Source organism: Pseudorasbora parva, chromosome 21, assembly GCF_024679245.1.
Source record: "Pseudorasbora parva isolate DD20220531a chromosome 21, ASM2467924v1, whole genome shotgun sequence".
NCBI lineage: Eukaryota > Metazoa > Chordata > Actinopteri > Cypriniformes > Gobionidae > Pseudorasbora > Pseudorasbora parva.
This window is the reverse complement of record NC_090192.1, coordinates 17,631,332-17,651,675: the sequence shown is the minus strand read 5'-3', so window position 1 is coordinate 17,651,675 and position 20,344 is coordinate 17,631,332. Positions and strand designations below refer to the sequence as shown.

General features: G+C 40.8%; 1 protein-coding gene across 1 annotated transcript in view; it reads right to left on the bottom strand.

Moving 5' to 3' along the window:
• arhgap23b (Rho GTPase activating protein 23b) overlaps positions 1-20,344 on the bottom strand; it is a 266,684-nt gene that overhangs the window by 25,298 nt on the left and 221,042 nt on the right. Inside the window, 6 exon segments of the mRNA XM_067429696.1 lie at positions 17,954-18,047; positions 18,288-18,329; positions 18,592-18,717; positions 19,835-19,924; positions 20,022-20,095; positions 20,233-20,311. Coding sequence (XP_067285797.1) covers positions 17,954-18,047; positions 18,288-18,329; positions 18,592-18,717; positions 19,835-19,924; positions 20,022-20,095; positions 20,233-20,311 — 505 coding nt within the window.

Genomic DNA, 20,344 nt, shown 5'->3' with positions numbered 1-20,344 from the left:
TCTCAATACCATTCTGAGCTGTGTTCCTCAAAATCTGGACGGCCAAATCACATCATGTATAGAGTCGGCGGGCGGGGCCATAATGACGACGGCTGAGTTGCGTTTGCGTGCTTCTAGTAAACAGAAACTGGCGAACGGCGTTCTTTCGAATCAGCACTGACCGCGACTCTGGAAGACTTGGAGTTAAGCTTTTCTCTGAGAAAAGAACAAAGAGCGGCACTGAAGTCATTCTTAAAAAGGGAAGATGTGTTCGTAGTTTAGCCGACCGGATACGGCGAATGTTTAATCAGTCAGTGAGCTCTGCTTCACCTTCATTGCTCTGGTTGGTGTAGCGCTATCCTATCGCGTGCAGAGGGAGTTTGAAAGACAACCGTTTATCCCGCCCCTCGGATTGAGCCCTGTCTACGGTGAGTTTCCAGACCAAACATCTTGATGTGGGTCTGGCTTGTCAGGCTAGCTTACCACAGCTATGCTGACGACACCCAGCTCTACTTAGCACTATCACCTAATGACTACAGCCCCATTGACTCCCTGTGCAAATTAATTGATGAAGTTAACAACTGGATGTGCCCAAACTATCTTCAGTTAAACAAAGACAAAACTGAAATCACTACATTTGGAAACAAAGAAGAAATTCTCAAGGTGAATGCATATCTTGAGGTGAAAGGTCTGATAACAAAAAAATCAAGTCAGGAATCTTGGTGTGATTTTGGAGTCAGACCTGAGTTTCAGTAGTCATGTCAAAGCAATAACTATATCAGCATACTATCATCTGAAAAATATTGCAAGAATTAGATGCTTTGTTTCCAGGCAAGACTTAGAGAAACTGGTTCATGCTTTCATCACCAGTAGGGTGGACTATTGTAATGGCCTTCTCACTGGCCTTCCCAAAAAGACCATTAGACAGCTTCAGCTCATACAGAATGCTGCTGCCAGGATTCTGAGCAGAACCAGAAAATATGACCATATTACACCAGTCCTCAGGTCTTTACACTGGCTTCCAGTTACATCTAGGATCGATTTTAAAGTACTACTACTTGTTTATAAATCTCTCAATGACCTAGGACCTCAATACATTACAGATATGCTGATTAAATACAAACCCAACAGATCACTCAGATCAGCAGGATCAAGTCAATTAGAAATACCAAGAGTTCACTCAAAGCAAGGAGAGTCTGCTTTTAGCTATTATGCCAGCCGCAGTTGGAACCAGCTTCCTGAACAGATCAGATGTTCTCCAACAGTAGCCACATTCAAATCCAGACTCAAAACACATCTGTTTAGCTGTGCATTTACTGAATGAGCTCTGAGCCACTGTACGTCCGACTGATTGCACCTTATCTATGCATCATTTTTTTAATTCTTTGTATAACTGTTTTAGTTTACCTTTGTTCTTTTTTTTTGGTTATCATCATTTTATTCTTTTTAATTCTCTTTACATTGTATTCTTTTTCTTATGCATTTTTATCCCTTTTTTAATTCCTTTCTATGTAAAGCACTTTGAATTGCCATTGTGTATGAAATCTGCTATATAAAGAAACTTGCCTTGCCCTTGCCTTGCCTATCTGGGGTGCGTTTCCCAAAAGCATCGTTTGCCAACTATGGTCGTAAGTTCCGTTGTTACTTACATAGTTAAACGATTTGGTGTTTCCCGACACCATCATTCCAATGAATGTTCGTAAACTGCATCGTAAACTTGTGTGGTTGGAACGACAGCTCTAGACCTGTGGTTCGAAGCATAGTTTCTTGTTTGCATGACATGTGGACTTAATAAATACTTATCTTGAGCAAAATATGCAAGCTGACATTCAGTACAATCTATATATTTTATTTTGAATACATATGAATGTTCTTTATGTCTTTTAAATTTGTCAAGATATTTAAATCAGATTTTTTGAAGAGTGCGCATGTGCGGACGCACTCTAGTACGTAAGAATGAGCCTATAATTGAATCAGGAAATAAAGCAAAATAACAGAAAAATAAGAATTAGTCCTCAGGTGCCATGTCCATAATTTATAGCAAAAAATCACTAACTGGAAACGCGGCAATTTCGCTAAAAATCCCATATATCGCAAAAAGTTTTTACGCTCTCATGAGGTGGTTTTTCAGGCAATTTGAAAACGGACATATTCGCAAAACTGCAATGGAAACGTTTTTTTTTCTCCGCATTTACAGATCACCTGACGCATTGCTGCAACATTTTTACATTTACATTTACATTTAATCATTTAGCAGACGCTTTTATCCAAAGCGACTTACAAAAAAGGGGAGAGTAATAGAAGCAACGAAACAAACAAGGCCAACAACCTGTAAGAGCTGTAAGAAATCTCAATTAATTAGCACAGTACACATTTTTTTTTTTTTTTTAAATAGACATCTACAACAAAAACTCACGTACGCAAAATGCCGAACACTGGATTTTGATAGCTATGATAACAACCCATTAGGACTAAGGCTGTTGCCCCAGCTGTTGTCGTTAATGCAGATTCAGTGGCCCAATGGGTTGGTTTTGTATGGCATTCTAGCTAAACGCACATAAATAGCCATATACAACAAAAACTCACGTACGCAAAATACAGAACACTGGATTTTGATAGTTATGATAACTATTTAACATACCCGCCTGAAGGCACAATTCCGGATGAGAGACGTAGATATGATCCAGGAGTGTGCGCTTTTTGGTCGTTGCTGTGGTGATCAGTAAGTGCTATTCTGTATTAGTCAAGTGCAATTGGAAAAGATGTGTCTTAAGATGTTTTTTAAAAATGGCTACAGACTCGGCAACACGAATTGAGATTGGCAGGTCATTCCACCAGGTGGGAACGGTCCAGGAAAATGTCCGTGAGAGCGATTTCATGCCTCTTTGGGATGGAACCACGAGGCACCGCTCGCTCGCAGAACGCAAGCTTATGGAGGGTGTGTAAGTCTGAACAAGTGAGTTTAGGTATATTGGTGCAGAGCCAGTGGTTGTTTTGTAGGCAAGAACTAGTGCCTTGAATTTGATGCGAGCAGCCATTGGCAACCAGTGCAGTTTGATGAAGAGAGGCGTAACATGCGCTCTCTTCGGCTCATTAAAGACCACTCTCGCCGCTGCATTCTGGATCAGCTGCAAGGGTTTGATAGTGCATGCTGGAAGCCCAGCCAGAAGAGCATTACAATAGTCCAGTCTGGAGAGAGCAAGAGCTTGAACCAGGAGTTGTGCAGCCTGTTCTGATAGGAAGGGTCTAATCTTTCTAATGTTGTATAAAGCAAATCTGCAGGACCGGGCTGTTGTAGTAATGTGGTCAGTGAAGTTTAACTGGTCATCAATCACAACTCCAAGGTTTCTGGCTGGAGATATGGTCGATAAGCCAAGCTGAATGGAGAAATTTTGATGAAGTGCTGGGTTGGTTGAGAAAACAAGTAATTCTGTCTTTGCAAGATTGAGTTTAAGATGATGCTCTTTCATCCAGTCAGAAATGTCTGTCAGACAGGCAGCGATACGAACACTGACTGTAGGATCATCTGGTTGAAATGAGAAGTAGAGTTGAGTGTCATCAGCATAGCAACATAGGACCTATATATTAGGGGTGTGCATTGGCACTGCCTTCACGATTCGATTACGATTCACCAGGTAACGATTCGATTCAATTCGATTCTACGATGCATTGTGATGCATCAAAATTCTACTGCACACAAAGCAAATTTTTCATCAGTCATTAGGCAATACAAGCAGATATTAAACAACAGATTGTATTGGCTGCTATGTGTCTCCTGTATCTTTGACATAAAAGTTATTAAATAAAATAAAATGTAATGAAATAAAATTAAATAAAATGCAATTAACCCTTAAATGCATGACTGTTTCACCAAACATTCTTACATATTCAGGTCGTTAGCGCCTTTTTAATAACCCGTCTATCGTGGTCATCTCCTTCCTTGTTGTTGTTGTTATTCTCCCGGAACCGGAAGTATTTGAAACTTCACAACTTTATCGTCCGCCAGAAAATAAACAGTGACATAATCGATTATGGCACTTTGCCGCATCGATGCTGAATTGTTCATGCCCCGCATCGCGATGCATCGCCGAATCGATTATTGTTGACACCCCTACTATATATTATATTTTCCAGTCAATTGTGTAATAACAAGATATAGGCTAATGTAGTTAAAAAGACATATGTTTTCTCCTAATAAGGACAGTGGCGTAACTTTAACCTAGTAATGACGGACCTCGGTGCAGCCACAAATAATATATAGCTAGGCCTACTGTAATTTAGACATATATTCAAGAAATTTATTAAAACAGAAAGAGCTATAGTTTTAGCCTTACTCAAAGGCAGAGGAAACAAGGCCAGTTACGCATGTCAATCCATTGATGAATCATCGATCAAAATAAAAATACAATTTATACAAAACTAAATAATTTTTTTAAGAAAGACTTTCTAGAAAAAATATATATATATATTGTTTATTAAATGCACATTTTCCAAAGCATTTCTAAATTCAGTTCATATGTCCCACAAACGAAATGTCTAGCCAAAATAATGAAAGTGGTAAAAATAAAAAAACATTTGAGTTACCATGAAAATTCAAACATTTCGCTCCTCTCGTCAACCTGGTGCGTAAAAGTTGATCATTCTTTACAGATGACGTGGTTTGTTTGGAGAGAAGATGAGACAGAGTCCTTTATTAAACTCATAAACGACAATAGAATTACAGGAATACTGGGTTCTAAACACAGAAATGCCACATTATCATGAAGACCTTGAAGCAGATCTGACACACACACACACACACACACACACACACACACACACACACACACACACACACACACACACACACACACACACACACACACACACACACACCTCATATCCGTGCCGCTTAAGTAACCTAAGGGGCTTATTGGACACGTCTCCTTCCAATAAAAATAATGGCTAGTGCGGTGGATGGGATATACCAAGTGCCATCATTTTGGAATGATGAGAGAAAAATAATATTACTTTTTAGTTGCATTCCTGCAGCTATGGAAATGCTGTCATTTCGCAAGAGGTTTTTATCGACATTTAAGAAATATCGCAAAAGTTTTTCGCAAATTTGTAATGGAAACGCAGCTAGTGACAGAATCGTGCCAAAACTGTAAGCGCAGCTAAAAGAAAGACGGAACTGTACAAATCGGTTTATTTCGGGAGCCTGTTTTTTGCCCTATGCACACAACAAGTCATTTAGACATTTGCAGCAGTTAATTTTTTTACACAAAGGTTGGTTTTACACGGTCAATCTATTTCGCAGTTCCTGACTGTTGTTTTCGCTTGCAAATCGATGTTCACAGTCGTGCAATGCTTTAGGCCCTATTTTGGTGAAAGAAACATGTCAAAAGAGTAAGCGCAGAAAAATAGAAGTCAGAAGAATACAGTAGCTACAGATCATATTTATTTTGTGTTAACATGAAGCTGCAGTTTCATAATACATGAATTACACTTATGAATAACAGTAAAATGCTGCAATTTTTTTTCTTACACTTGAAAGGCAATTTACACCTTTGCAAAACTTATCTTGCGCATGCAAATTTAATTTACGCTTGCAATCTTATGTAGGCTACACTTTCACAAATCTTACCCTACGCTTGCAATTCTATATGGCATCAATTTACTTTCATATTAAACATCTCGCCAAACGGATGAGGCGCACTCTCTGTCAGCGAGAGAAACATGGAAAACAAACAAGCATGCAAATGGAAATTATCGCGGCCGGAAAAATGATCGAGGTCATTATTTTATTATCATTGACTATTGTTACAGTTATTAGACTTTTTTTTTTTTTTGGCCGACGGCCGGGCAACGGCCCTCGGTTGGACGGCTGCTCTGGACTTTTCCAGAACGCACAGATTGCCAATCTGTCCCTGATTGAGACCTCAAATAACTTGCGTGCACAACATGTCGGATCTGTGATATTTGCCTCGCACATGCGTATTAGTGTCCTCTTCAATCGTTGAAAATTTGAAGTCTGTGCGCTTCTCCAGTCCAAAGATATCGGTGAAAGTTTTTTTTCTATGGTCAATTTTTCATTTAACCGCAGCTCTTCCACATTGAATAGCTTCTCATACATGACTGTTAAAGTTAACTTACATTTTCGTAAACCTTAATCTGTGCTCTGAAAAATGGCATATTGCATGACTGTGTGCCATGCAAGGCAGTCGTAAAATATGGAGAAATGTGCGAGGTGGTCAGCGGGGTACAGTTGAGTTAGTGTTTTGTACCCCACACTAGAATCCTATTGCGGCACATGCAATTTAGTTGCACGATGAAATGCTTTTCTTATAGTATTTTTGTCTTATTTCAAGTCCAAACATCAAAAACATTTAATAGAAAAATAAAGTAAGAAGTATTTACTAGACTAGTAAACATCAGTCTTGTTTTGGGATTTAATTTTTTTTTTTCTATAGTTTTTGCTTAAAATAAGCAAAATATTCTGCCAATGGCAAATGGCTATTTATTATTGATAAATAATCAAATTAAATACTGGTACACAGCAAAAAACATGTTGGGAGATTTATCACCACGGGTGTTAAAATTATCACTTTCCGGGTGAACATACAGGTCCGTCTTTGCTAGTGTTAAAACAACACTGACGAAAGTGTTCGTTATACAAACACTGTGTTAGTGTTTCTTTTTAGTCACTCAAGGTGTTGAGAAATGTATTACTCATAAGTGTACATTTAACACTTTATGGTGATTAATCTCACACACCCAGTGTATTTAATGTTTATTTAATGTAAATACTTAAATACTAAAATGGCACTGTGAATGAAATTTAAAACAATTTATATATATTATTTTATTTTTCCCCCAAAAAAATCAAGTGACTACAAATTTATTTGAATATTTATTGAAATTGTAATATATCAATTCCATTACATTTATGTATTTGGCAGACACTTTTATCCAATGCGACTTACACTGCATTCAATACCATTTTTAATAAATAAAAAAAAAACATTTTTGTCAGTTCTTGCTTTCGCCGGGAATCGCTACAGTAAAGCCATTGTAGTCACACATACAATTGAATAAAACAATTTCTTGTTATACTCCAATGCTATAACATCTTACCATGATAAATCTCTACTGCGTTTCAAACAAGATTAAACAAAGAAACATTCCTCAAGTAATGTTTTAATTGAAAATACAAAAATTCAACATTGTATATATTAAATCAACCTTAATGTTAAAAAACTGTCTGGTTTGTAATTCATTCTGATAAAAAATACTATTCCTTTATAAATTAATACATTTACATTTGGCAGATGATTTTATCCAAAGAGACTTACATTGCATTCAATGTACGCATTTTTACATTTTGTCAGTTCTTGCTTTCCCAATTCATCGATCCCACGATCTTGGCGTTGATAGCGCTCCTCAAAATGATCCAAACACATAGTATCGTTCCTGTTAAAGAGACACATTTGGTTAAAACAAACACATTAAAAAAATCTAAGATATAAAGTTTCAAACATCTTCAATCAACAAGCAGAGATACTTACATAGCCTGTCTTCCTTTCAGGATCGTTTAGGTTTGTAGAGTAATAATGCCAAGGGCATACATAGATTGTGGCCTTAAGTGGTTTCTTTCTGCAATAATAAACAATATTCCATGAAACAAAAATCCTCCAAAGCAGAAAGCAAACTAAAAGACTCAAAATAATCAGGTCACTTTGTGTTTTACTTCAGGTTATCTTTATACCAACACATAGCAAGAAAATGTTATATTCAAAACATAAGCACTACTGTTACAGATTTACAATACTACAACTAGAAAAGGCTAGAACTAAGTTGTACAGAAAAAATCGCGCATGGAAGGGCACTAATGCATGTCTGCTCAACTAATGATGTTTCTTAAAAAACTAAGTTCGGGAGAAGCACGTGCAAATGATCTACCTAATCATGATGTCATTCCAACCAGCTGTCAACAATCAGTAATCATCATGTCTACCAATCAGCTCAAGTAGAGGATCACATAAATAGCCAGTCAACTCACCAATGTTCCTTGACAAAGTTTGCAGCATTCTGGCAGGTCACTTTTTCTACCCACGCTGTCAACATGGCTCCACACGCTGCTTGAAGCTATGCTACAATGCTAAAAAACTTTCCTTACAAATTCCTAAGCTACCTAAAGCCCCTTTTGGCCGATTTTCATCAGCATTCTTTCAAACCAATGGCTCCTCAACATCACGGTAAAAGAATTCCTGTTTTTTCCAAAGTGTAATGTGGTCTTTGCCACAATTCAATCAATGAGGAGTCAATTGTTTGAGCAGCGCTCAGACACTGTAAAGAGTGCACACTGCACAGACTTGCAGCAGGACAGCTACAACAGCTCCTGTCCCAAGAAATAGAAATGTATCTTAAATAACATAGTTCCGGCACGCATCAAGCTTTGTTGTGATCTTGCTGCCTCTGTGTACAACAGACAGAAACTTGTCACACACAAAGTGCATTTGCCGTGGTGATAAACAATAAATTTACTCGCTCGCAAAGCGAATGAATGTATCGTGAGGCTAAGTAACTTAAATGTTGACAATACAGCATAATGATTATTTAAGCCATCTTATATTTTGGAGACAGAAACATACATCACATCTTCCTAATTGTGATTAAACTTTTGAATGTGGCGCCGTGTTGCGTTCAGAATATTACAGTTTCAGAGCATTTACAATCAATGTATGGCGCCAAGTTCTTATGAACCAGGACTGTTTTCTTTATTGTGATTATATTGTAATGTTGTATGCTAAATTTAATAAGAGTTGGACCCAAATGGGTCTCTTTCAAAATAAGAGTCCCATTATGGTTTTACAAACATGCTTTTCCATTTTGTTCCATCTAACTTTTTCTCCACCACAGAAGCAGTGATGTTCCATCTTCTCCCATAGGAGCTCAGTTTCTCTGGCTAATTTCTCCTCTGCCATAACAGTGCTATTCTCTCTGCTCCCACAGGAGCTCAGTTTTCTGGCTAATCTTTTTCTCCTCCGCGCCACAGCAGCGCTGTTATCTCTGCTCCCGCAGGAGCTCAGTTTCTCCGGCTATTTTCTCCCGTGCCACAGCAGTGCTGTTCTTTCTGCTCCCACAGGAGCCCAGTTTCTCTGGCTAATTTCGCCAGTATCCATAACAGTGTGTTTCCTTTTGCTCCCACAGGAGCTCAGTTTCTCTGGCTAATTCCTCCAGTGTCCATAACAGTGTGCTTCCTTCTGCTCCCACAGGAGCCCGGTTTCTCTGGCTAATTTCGCCAGTATCCATAACAGTGTGTTTCCTTTTGCTCCCACAGGAGCTCAGTTTCTCTGGCTAATTCCTCCAGTGTCCATAACAGTGTGCTTCCTTCTGCTCCCACAGGAGCTCAGTTTTTCGGGCTAATCTCTTCTCCACTGCTGTAGCAGTGCTGTTCCCTCTGCTCCCACAGGAGCTCAGTTTATCTGGCTAACCGTTTTTTCCACTGCTCCCACAGGAGCTCAGTTTTTCTGGCTAACCGTTTCTCCACTGCTGCAAGCAGTGCAGTTCCCTCTGCTCCCACAGGAGCTCGGTTTCTCTGGCTAACCGTTTCTCCACTGCCAAAACAGTGTTGTTCTTTATGCTTCCGCAGGAGCTGAAGAAAATTGGTCCTACCCATTGCAATGTTGAGAATGAAATTTATCCATCTGACGAAGATCCTCTACAGCATTCCACAACTGCAAGGAGCACCACAACCCAACAAGACACCGTGACTGAATCTCCAGCAACACAGCGTGGCCGTCGGCCCAGCCGAGCCACATCCCGTACACCGAGACGCAGAGGCTTGCCATCGCCTCCACCTTCAAGACATCCACCATCTCCAGCTTCCTCCTACTCCTCAGTACAACCTACGATTCCAGCAATAGAGAAATGGACCGTACTAGGGTTAAGACAAGTGCTAATCAGTGTCGAGGATAATTTTTCCAGAAGAATTAATAAAGCCAAATTATACAACCTGTACGTGTCACTTCAAGCAGCTTCTCCATCTCCAAAATCCACTCCACCTTCCAAAACTACAAACAGATCAAGGAAACATAAGGATCCGAACTCACGCTCTCAAAAGACCCCTTCTCCCACAGAATTGGTTCTTCCTCGAGCACCAGGCCACTGCAGCAGGCCCTCAGCTAGCCCGGGCCGCGCCCCAGTTCCAGCCGCCGCTGCCATCGTCGCCGCCACCCAGCCCAACTCATCTCTCTGCTCCGCCGAGCCAGAGACCGTGGGTGTTTTCCAGCATTGCACCCCAGGTTACAATACCAGTTTCCTCTGCCCCAGGCAATCCTTTAAGCGTAAGTACGCTTCCGCCAGCAGCTCAAGCTTTGTATCACAGCCTTTTCCTGTCACTTTTTCTAACCCCTTCCCTTGGCCTGCAGCCCCACCATCAAACTCTAGCGCGAGGCTGCCTCCGCTAGCGGTGCAGGGCCAGCAGCTTTTTGTCCTCCTTAGCTTTCCTCTTTCCCCTTTTTCCCATTCCTTCTTTGTCGGGGACCGACTGAAACGAGAGGTTGCCTCCGCAAGCGGTTTTCGGCCCCTGGTTTTCTATCCGCCTAACACTTTTTCCCAAACTAGTGCTCCATTCACCCTGTTTTCTGCAACACAGATGCCCTTCCCGCCGAATTCTACAGCCTTGGAACTGCCCCCTGTCGCCAGCAACATTAGAGCACAGATCCTCACAGAAATTCAGGCTGTTGGCGCCAGAGGCGGACCCATTCCCATTCCCAACCCCAGTACCAAAGTATTGAGAGCTAATATTCCCATAAACCACCCATTGAGACCCCTCATTGACGCTTCTCTCAATTCCATCCTTCAAGCTGTTTCCCCCAGAACCCTTCAATCCTACCTAACTGCATGGAAGTGTTTCAAGTCTTTTCACTCCATATACAAGCTGAATTTTCCAGATTATTCTTCGCTTACCATCACTTTATTCATATCTTATCTCAACAGCACCAAGAACCTCCAAGTCAGCTCCATCAAGGGTTATCTAAGCGGAATTCAATTCTTTCACAAACCTGCGTTTGGTCTGCCCTCTCCAGAAATATCCAATTCACAAACATCCATGCTCATCAAAGGCATCCAAAAGACTCAACCCACCCACCCAGACGCCAGACAACCAATAACTCTAGATATACTTACCAAATGTATCTCCACCCTCCGCCGAGGATACCACTACACCAATACTGCCCGCACTCTGGATGCAATGTTCATATTGGCTTTCTTTGGTTTTCTCAGAAGCTCAGAAATTACCATCACATCCACCTTCAACCCAAAGCTTCATCCTACAATTTCAGACCTAGCAGTGCTAGATAACGAAACAATCTCTTACTTCATCAAACAAAGCAAGACGGACCAAATGAGAAAAGGGCATTCCATTTACATTTTCAACCTTCCATCACCAATCCAGCCGTATCAATCCCTTTTAGCCTACCTTCATTTCAGAAGTTCGCAGACTAAACTTTTCTCTGAACCACTCTTCACAGACGATGCTAACCGCCCTGTCACACGTTTCTGGTTCCAAAAACACCTCAAGTCTATACTGATTCTATCCGGCATCTCAGCAGACAACTTTTCTAGCCATTCATTCAGCATAGGTGCAGCAACCACAGCTGCTCAAAAAGGTCTCTCCCAGCACCAGATCCAAAAACTTGGTCGCTGGTTGTCAGAGGCTTTCAAGAGCTACATCCGCTCCAATCGCTCCCACATCAAAGAAGCCCAACAGACCCTCATCAGCTAAAATTGTTTCAGCTTCAGCTTTTTTCCATACACTCAATCCTACAGGACCACCACATCCGCCCCATTTCAACATCACCAAATTCACTAAGTGAATCAATAATATTCACTGCCGTAGCAGCATCTCTCCAGTTACTCCCGCAGGAACCCACCTCAAATTTCCACTGCCGCGGCAGTGTTATCTCCTTCGCTCAAACAGAAGCTCAGTTTTTCCATCCAGCCGGCTCTCACTGCCACAGCAGTGTTATCTCCTCCGCTCTAACAGAAGCTCAGTATTCCCCATCCAGCTGGCTGTCACTGCCGCAGCAACGCTATCTCCTCTGCTCTAACAGAAGTTCAGGATTCTCCATCCAGCTGGCTGTCACCGCTGCAGCAGTGTTAACTCCGCTCAAACAGAAGCTCAGGATTCTCCATCCAGCTGGCTCCCACTGCCGCAGCAGTGTTAACTCCTCCGCTCCAATAGAAGCTCAGTATTCCCCATCCAGCTGGCTGTCACTGCCGCAGCAGTGTTATCTCCTCCGCTCAAACAGAAACTCAGGATTCTCCATCCAGCTGGCTCTCACTGCCGCAGCAGTGTTACCTCCTCCCCTCTAACAGAAGCTCAGGATTCTCCATCCAGCTGGCTGTCACTGCCACAGCAGTGTTATCTCCTCCGCTCCAATAGAAGCTCCGTATTCCCCATCCAGCGGGCTCTCACTGCCGCAGCAGTGTTATCTCCTCCGCTCTAACAGAAGCTCAGGACTCTCCATCCAGCTGGCTGTCACTGCCGCAGCAGTGTTATCCCCTCCGCTCTAACAGAAGCTCCGTATTCTCCATCCAGCCAGCTGTCACTGCCGCAGCAGTGTTATCTCCTCCACTCCAACAGAATCTCAGTATTCCCCCATCCAGCTGGCTCTCACGGCCGCAGCAGTATCTCCTCAGTTCTAACAGAAGCTAAGCTTTCCATCCAGCTGGTTCTCACTGCCGCAGCAACGTTATCTCCTCCGCTCTAACAAAAGCTCCGTATTCTCCATCCAGCTGGCTGTCACTGCCGCAGCAGTGTTATCTCCTCCGCTCTAACAGAAGCTCCGTATTCTCCATCCAGCCGGCTGTCACTGCCGCAGCAGTGTTATCTCCTCCGCTCCAATAGAATCTCAGGATTCCCCATCCAGCTGGCTCTCACTGCCGCAGCAGTATCTCCTCCGTTCAAACAGAAGCTAAGCTTTTCCATCCAGCTGGTTCTCACTGCCGCAGCAGTGTTATCTCATTCGCTCCAGCAGAAGCCCAGTTTCTCCAACCGACTTTTACTGCAAACAGTGTCATCTCCTCCGCTCCAACAGAAGCCAGTTCCTCCACCCAAAGCCTCCACTACCACAGCAGTGATACCGCCTCAGCTCCCGCAAGAGTTCCGTTTTTCCATTCAACTTGCTCGCACTGCCGCAGCAGTGATCTCTCCATATTTCCGCAGGAGTTGAGGTTCTACTTCCAACCCGGGGGTTTCAAAAAACAAGTTAAAATGGCTCGTCCCCACGGCTGCAGCAGTATCGACAACTCCGCTCTCGCAAAGCCCGATACTCCACCGAAACTCGTTTCAATACCACAGCAATGTCGCCATCTCCTTTCCCACAGGAGCCAATCGTCCATACAAATGGTTCGTTTGGATAGTTGGAAAGCAAGTTGAAACGTCTCGTATCTTTGCTGCAGCAGTTACAGTCAATTCCGCTCCCGCAGGAGCTCTGATACGCCCTTCCAAAACCCGTTCCACTGTCTCAGCAGTCTCACCGTTCCCTTACAGAGAGCCTAATTCTCTGTACAACTGGGTATTCGGATAGTTTGGGAAAGCAGATTCAAAGGGCTCATCTCCACTGCCAGCAGTATCACCAACCTCACTCCTGCAGGAGTTCTGTTCCTCCATCCAAACTAGTCCCACCACCACAGCAGTGTCATCTTCTCAACTCCTACAGGAGCCTAATTCTCTGTACAGCCAGCCCATTGGATACGTTCGAAAGCATGCTGAAACAGCTCGTCTCCACTGCCACAGCACTGCTATCTCCTCCCGCCTACAAGCAACCACCCCCAGCTGACTACCACCGAGTTTCACCCGTCTGATACCACGACCCCCAAAACCTCAGAAAATAATGATCAAAGATCTCCCGATCCAGTAACTAACCCCCCTTCGATCGGCACAGCACCAGTTCATGCTCTGCAACTTTTGGGGGGCATCAACATCATTTACTGGCTGCTGTCCTATGCTAGTAGCAATTTTTTGGGGGAGTACTCTGGGTTCGGGCCAAATACCGAGCTCGGAGCCCTCTCCTCGGACAGCACGCCAAATACGCATACTATTTATTCTATCTGAATTATTTGTAAGTGTGAACTCGTGAAATGATGTTTCTTAAAAAACTAAGTTCGGGAGAAGCACGTGCAAATGATCTACCTAATCATGATGTCATTCCAACCAGCTGTCAACAATCAGTAATCATCATGTCTACCAATCAGCTCAAGTAGAGGATCACATAAATAGCCAGTCAACTCACCAATGTTCCTTGACAAAGTTTGCAGCATCCCTCCACCACCCCTTCTACCTCACACGCACCTGGTTAACTTTCCTAACCAGAGATACGGGGGGAGTACTCTGGGTTCGGGCCAAATACCGAGCTCGGAGCCCTCTCCTCGGACAGCACGCCAAATACGCATACTATTTATTCTATCTGAATTATTTGTAAGTGTGAACTCGTGAAATACAAAATAAGACGAAAAATGTCAAATAGTATGAGTGTGCAATGTCGTGGAATGTATACGCCAAAACTCATTTCGGCGTGCATATGATACGCACTTTATGGCGTATATATGACACGCTCTCTTGGGTAGGTTTAGGGTAGTGGGGTGGGGGGTTCGTATGTATAATACGCCATAAAGTGCGTATCATATGCACGCAAAAAACAGCGTATCATATGCACGCCAAAATGAGTTTTGGCGTATACATTCCACGACATTGCACACTCGTACTCGATCTTGAGTTTCTATATGACTGAAGCAGTTCATGAAGAAAAGCGTGTCCTACGATGTTTTCGACATTTTGGAGCGCTGTACAGAATGGTCGGCGTATGTTATCAAAGTACAACGAGAAGATTGCTAGAACACACAGAGCATTTCACTCGCAAAATGTTGCAGGCCGATCAGTATGCGCAGCGCCGACAATGATAGACCGTGCTATCCGTGGGTGCTCGGCCAGGTATCGAGCCCCGGCGTCACACAAGAAAAAAAAAATTAAGAGCAATTAATTCATTCGATTAACGTCTGCTTTCTCATTTGAATGACATTTCAAAACACCAGAATTAACTCGTAGTTACGGGGTGAAAGATATAAACGGTCTTATAAAGGTTGGAAGCCCTAAAGATACTTAACGTTATGCCAAATGAGAAGAAATAACTATCCAAGTCCAGTGAGTTAAAAAATGACACATAATGTTAATGCTGCTACATTATTACAAAATTAATACAACGAAATTAAGTCACTTACGTAAATCTCGTCCTCCATTAACGAATTTAGTGTGTTAGTGGGGGTTATTCAGTTATGTTAAACTGAATGGCGGATCAAAAGCGCGCTAAGTTTAAACTGAGGTAAAAAAAAAAAACGCTAAGAGTTAAGTCATCCACATCGGCTACGTTACTCATTATACAAGCTCATTAATAAATCACAAGTTGATAAGATAATAATACTATACTATACCTTGTCCTTGTAACCGTTGTGTGTGCAGGGAAATCCATAAAGATGGAGAGACCGAAGGATGAGCTGGGAAATTTAAAATGCTCTGCACATGCGCAGATGTTGATTGTTAACACACAAAGGAAACACTGTGCTTTAACACCCAAAGGAAACACTGTGCTTTAACACTAAACAAGTGATAAAGCATATAATATTTGTAAATTAACACCAGATTTTATCACTAGATGCCCAACACCAGGTTTTTATCCCTCAGTAATTTGCTGTGTAGGCTACTGCTACTGGGTAGGCTACTGTTCCAACTGCAACATGGGTACAGTTGGAACGAAAAAGCTAATTATGTTTATGAGCTAACTGTGGCAAATATTACATACTTATAGATGTTAATAATTATTAATATTTTAGTAGACAAGTAAAGGAAATGTCATATGAAAAAAACACTTATTTTCAGACCTCAGTTTTGGTGTGGTAACTGAAAAAGCAAAAAGTGTACCAACTGTAGGCCTACTCAGTCTACCCTGGCCTATTAGATTTTTTGTTATGCCTATTCTAACTTTGCAAAGAGTCCGCTAACAGAACAGTGGCTATACCGTATAGGCTACAAAACATAACATGTAAAATAAATGCGTTCGTTTTGCTTTTATGAAAAATGGTAATATAATAAAGTCCTTTCATGTCACCATTTCACCAGCCTACACTTCACATAATAGGCCTGTAGGTGACGGTGGCACTAAGTTGGGCTTCATTAACTTTGATAGTTTCGTCAAATAGTAAACGGTGTATCAATATACATAAATACAAGTAACACTTTGCCATTAATGCGCCTTTTTTTGTTTGTCAGTTAACATCCTGTCAGCGATGCAATTTGACTTGTAAAATTTTCAACCGATTTGTTTCAACTTGTTTTGCCAGATCATGATTGGTTGCTGTAACATTATTAGGCTATAGCCTACATAACAAACAGACATTTATGAATGTAATATTTAAAATTATATATTAGAGATTTTTGATTAAATTGACACATTTGCTTTGATTATCGATGAGAGAATTTGAAACGCTCTCTGAAAGAACCATATATAGCCTGCGAGCCGTTTCTGAGCAGACTGTGGAAAATCAGCCAGTAAACAGGGTTGCCAGGTTTTCACAACAAAACCCGCCCAATTGCAACTCAAAACTAGCCCAAAACAAGCCCAGTCGCATTTTTTTTGTTTTTTTTTTGTTTTGTTTTTTTTTTGGGGGGGGGGGGGGGGGGACTTTTGAGCCATTTGTTACTATTGTACGAATTGTCATGTTATTATATGTCAAATTTATTTTGTTTTATTGACCACAAATATTAGCATTGATATTTGTCTGAGAGGGGCACTTTTGATTTATTTTGAAAAAGGGCAAGCACCCAAAGCTCCCTCTGCACTTGCCTGCCCTGTTCAGTCTCACACTTGCGACAGTACTGAGGCCTAGTAATGACCAAGAGTTACAGAAATTATTTTAAAGACTTTAAAAGTTTCCTGTTATACAAATGTTTTTTTTTAAATAGGCTATATATTTTCTGATCTCATGTTGAAGCATAAAAAAAGGTTTGTATTTGTATTTACGTATAAGATAATTAGTGAAAAATATTTAGACTTCAGTTGTCTCGCCAAGTCAGAAAACAAAATGAATCTAGCCCTTTGGAAGATTCAGTTTGAAGCCGGTAAGCGCCCTCTGGAGGAAGAACACCATATCGCATCTTTGGGACAGATACTTCTGTGCATTTGTGAATCAAGGCCACGGAACGATAGTCTCAAAACATTCCACAGGTACAAAAGCGCATATTCAGGGGCATTTTAAGAAGAACGCCAAAGCAAAAGACTTGTGATTTACTGTGCATTAAATTACAGGTACAGATAAAGCATTTGTGGATTGTGAAAAAAGACAATAATGCATAATTGCTGTGTGTGTGGATCTCTCGTGTGGATTGTGGATTGCTTTGTGTGTGTGGATCTCTCGCGTGCATTTTGTGGATTGCTTTGTGTGAGTGGATCTCTCGCGTGCATTTGTGGATTGCTTTGTGTGTGTGGATCTCTCGTGTGCATTTGTGGATTGGTACACGCAAATGTGGATCTCTCACGTACATTTGTGGAAGGTTTTGAGACTGTTTTCACTCCATAGTTTGACTGCCTGGGCTTCTTTGAGGATATAGATCGACCAAATATTTTTGAACAAGCATTGATTATGCGTGACACGGTCTCAATTTGCGGGACGCATGAATTCGGCTTCAAACGCTGTCCGCGCATGCAGGCGCTATGCGGGACCCGTAATAACGGTCTAAAAAAAAGCAACTTTTCATTTTTGGTCTTAGTGTGTCTTAGTACACTATAGAAGATTATAGTATAGTATCTATAGAAGAGTCCAGTTTTAAATAGAAAAAATTGTCATAAAAAATATTTAAAGTATTTAAAATATTTATATGAAACAATCATCACTGTAAAAGCGCTATATAAATAGAGTTGACTTAATATCTCACCTGAGGAGTCTCCGAGCAGCACTGTCCTACCAATGTTAGACAGGAGGTGGTCGATATTTGGAACAGGCTGTATGTTTTGCTGGTCCTCTGGTATCTGCAGAAGAAACAACAGATGGATGTTGGCTGATATTTGAGTTTTGAAGCTAATATAGAATTATTGACCACTGAACTGCAATAAAGTAACTATTTTTTGTTTGCCCTGAAACCATAATTCTTACCCATTCAATTTATGAAGAGACAGACCAAAGACTCATGCTTGGGGGTAATCTCAAAGGTGAAATCGATTATTAAACGTAATAAATATTTAAAATAGTTTTAAAAAGACAGTCTGTACCTTATCATCCATATCCTGCTCATCACTGAAGAACCACATATGCTGCAACAAATAAAAATTACTTAATGACAGGATATCTTTTTATGTTAACTCTGTTAACATTGAGGGACTGTTACAGGTTCAATACAAGTTCAGCTCCATCAGCAGCATTTGCTGCATAATTAAAATAAAAATAAAAATCTGATTCATCTCTTAGAAAAAAAAAGCAAAAAAGATTGCATTGATTGAATGATTGCAAAAGTTGATTGCTTTTTTTTCTTTTAGGATACAGCATAGGAAAACAGGAATTCTAAATAGAACATACATGCAAAATAAGAGTCTCTGTAATCTTGTAGCGGTCTGGCATGTGAGTGACCATGTAGGTCATGTTGTCTTCTGAGGTCCGCACCAGTGTGGGGCCAAACACCAGGGCCAGATTTCTAGGCTCCATCTGGTGAACAAGGAGAGTCCGTTTTATCAGAAATGACTCCTGAATGTATTGGTGTTTCTTCAACTTCAGCCACTTTTATGTATCAGGGATTGATTAATATTAAAACTAACATATTTCTTCCTTCTTGTTTTTAGTTATTTGAAGGTGACATTTAAACCATCTTTAAACTTTTAACATGACTTAACTTATTTTTGATTATTTTGATATATTTGACATATAAGTTTTATAAGATTATAAGTTTTTCAGTCTGACTGCATATGATGGTGTCACTAAAACATGCTTGGGATGAATACAGTCAAGGTAACATATTATATTTTTGTTAAGATTATTCAGAGGACACTCACCCAAAACATTGAATTCAGGTGTTCCAATCTCTTCCATGGCCACATGTGTATAAAATCAAGCACCTACTAAATATTCCACAATATGTAAGTGGTATTATAAAAAAGTGGAAGCAATTGGGAACAACAGTAAGTAACTCTTAATGCTTCAGCATACCAAGACATTTTGGTAAATTTCACTTGTAGTGATAAATAGTAATCTGACCAATTTGGGGGTCTCTAGGACCTATTCTACAGCGCCACCACCAGTTTAAAAATGTACTCTTCAAATGGCAAGCATAACCCAATTAGCATGGCAATCAGTTAACATTTTAAGTAATGCTTTTGTGGGCTCATTCTTGCCTTAAAAGCTCATTTGAACACTGAACCCAAGCAGGTGAGTGAGTGTTCATTCTCATCTGAACTTCTGTTCATTTTGAGTTTATTCTTACCTGTACTTCTGAACTTTTTTTTGTTGTTGTTTCTTTTTGTTTTTGCATATATTTCTGCAGTTTTTGCTCTTCTGGCTCTGCACAGGTGTTGCTGCCCCTTCAGGACTTCTTCCAGCTATATTTTTTTAGTTATTAATATAGCAACTACATGTTACAAGAAAACTGTAAAAAAGTGTTACTAAAACTTCATATTTTTAATGGTAGTGTATGTATATACTGTATACTGCTGGACTTTAAATAGACAAATTAAATAATCAAGTTAGTGCCAAAAATGTTGAAGTTGAAGAAACACTATTTATTTGTAATTTTTTGTTATTGTAGAAGTATGTCTAGTACAGCATGAACCTTATTCTTCTCTGAATGGTCTGCAATTTTTTTTAGGTGACTGATTAGAAACTTCAGCGTGTGGTAGTAGTGATCCGGCAGGTCACGTATCTAACAGAGAAACATAACCAAAGACATCACAAAACTTTGGTAAGCGACTACAAATACAAATTTGCTGAAACTGAATTAATAAACTGATGGTACATACAAGTTTCCTCATGGTCTTTAAGCGGTCCCCTGCATCCTCTAAACGGTTGGCGTCAATGAAATCATTATATTTATCTGCAGGTAGAGGGCAGCAGTGAGCTGTCTTTTTAAATGTATTCAACACCACTCAACTCTGATGCTCATGCAAAAGTGTGATTTAATTTGGGATTTAATGTGGGATTTAATTTAAGAGGGAGTTTAACTGAATATACCATCTGTAAAAAGAGGTTCTGGAAGCTTCCTGAAGAAGGACTTCAGAAGACTGCTGATGACATTAAGGTCTTTCCATCTCTGTAAACAAACCGTGTGATTACTGTTCTGATT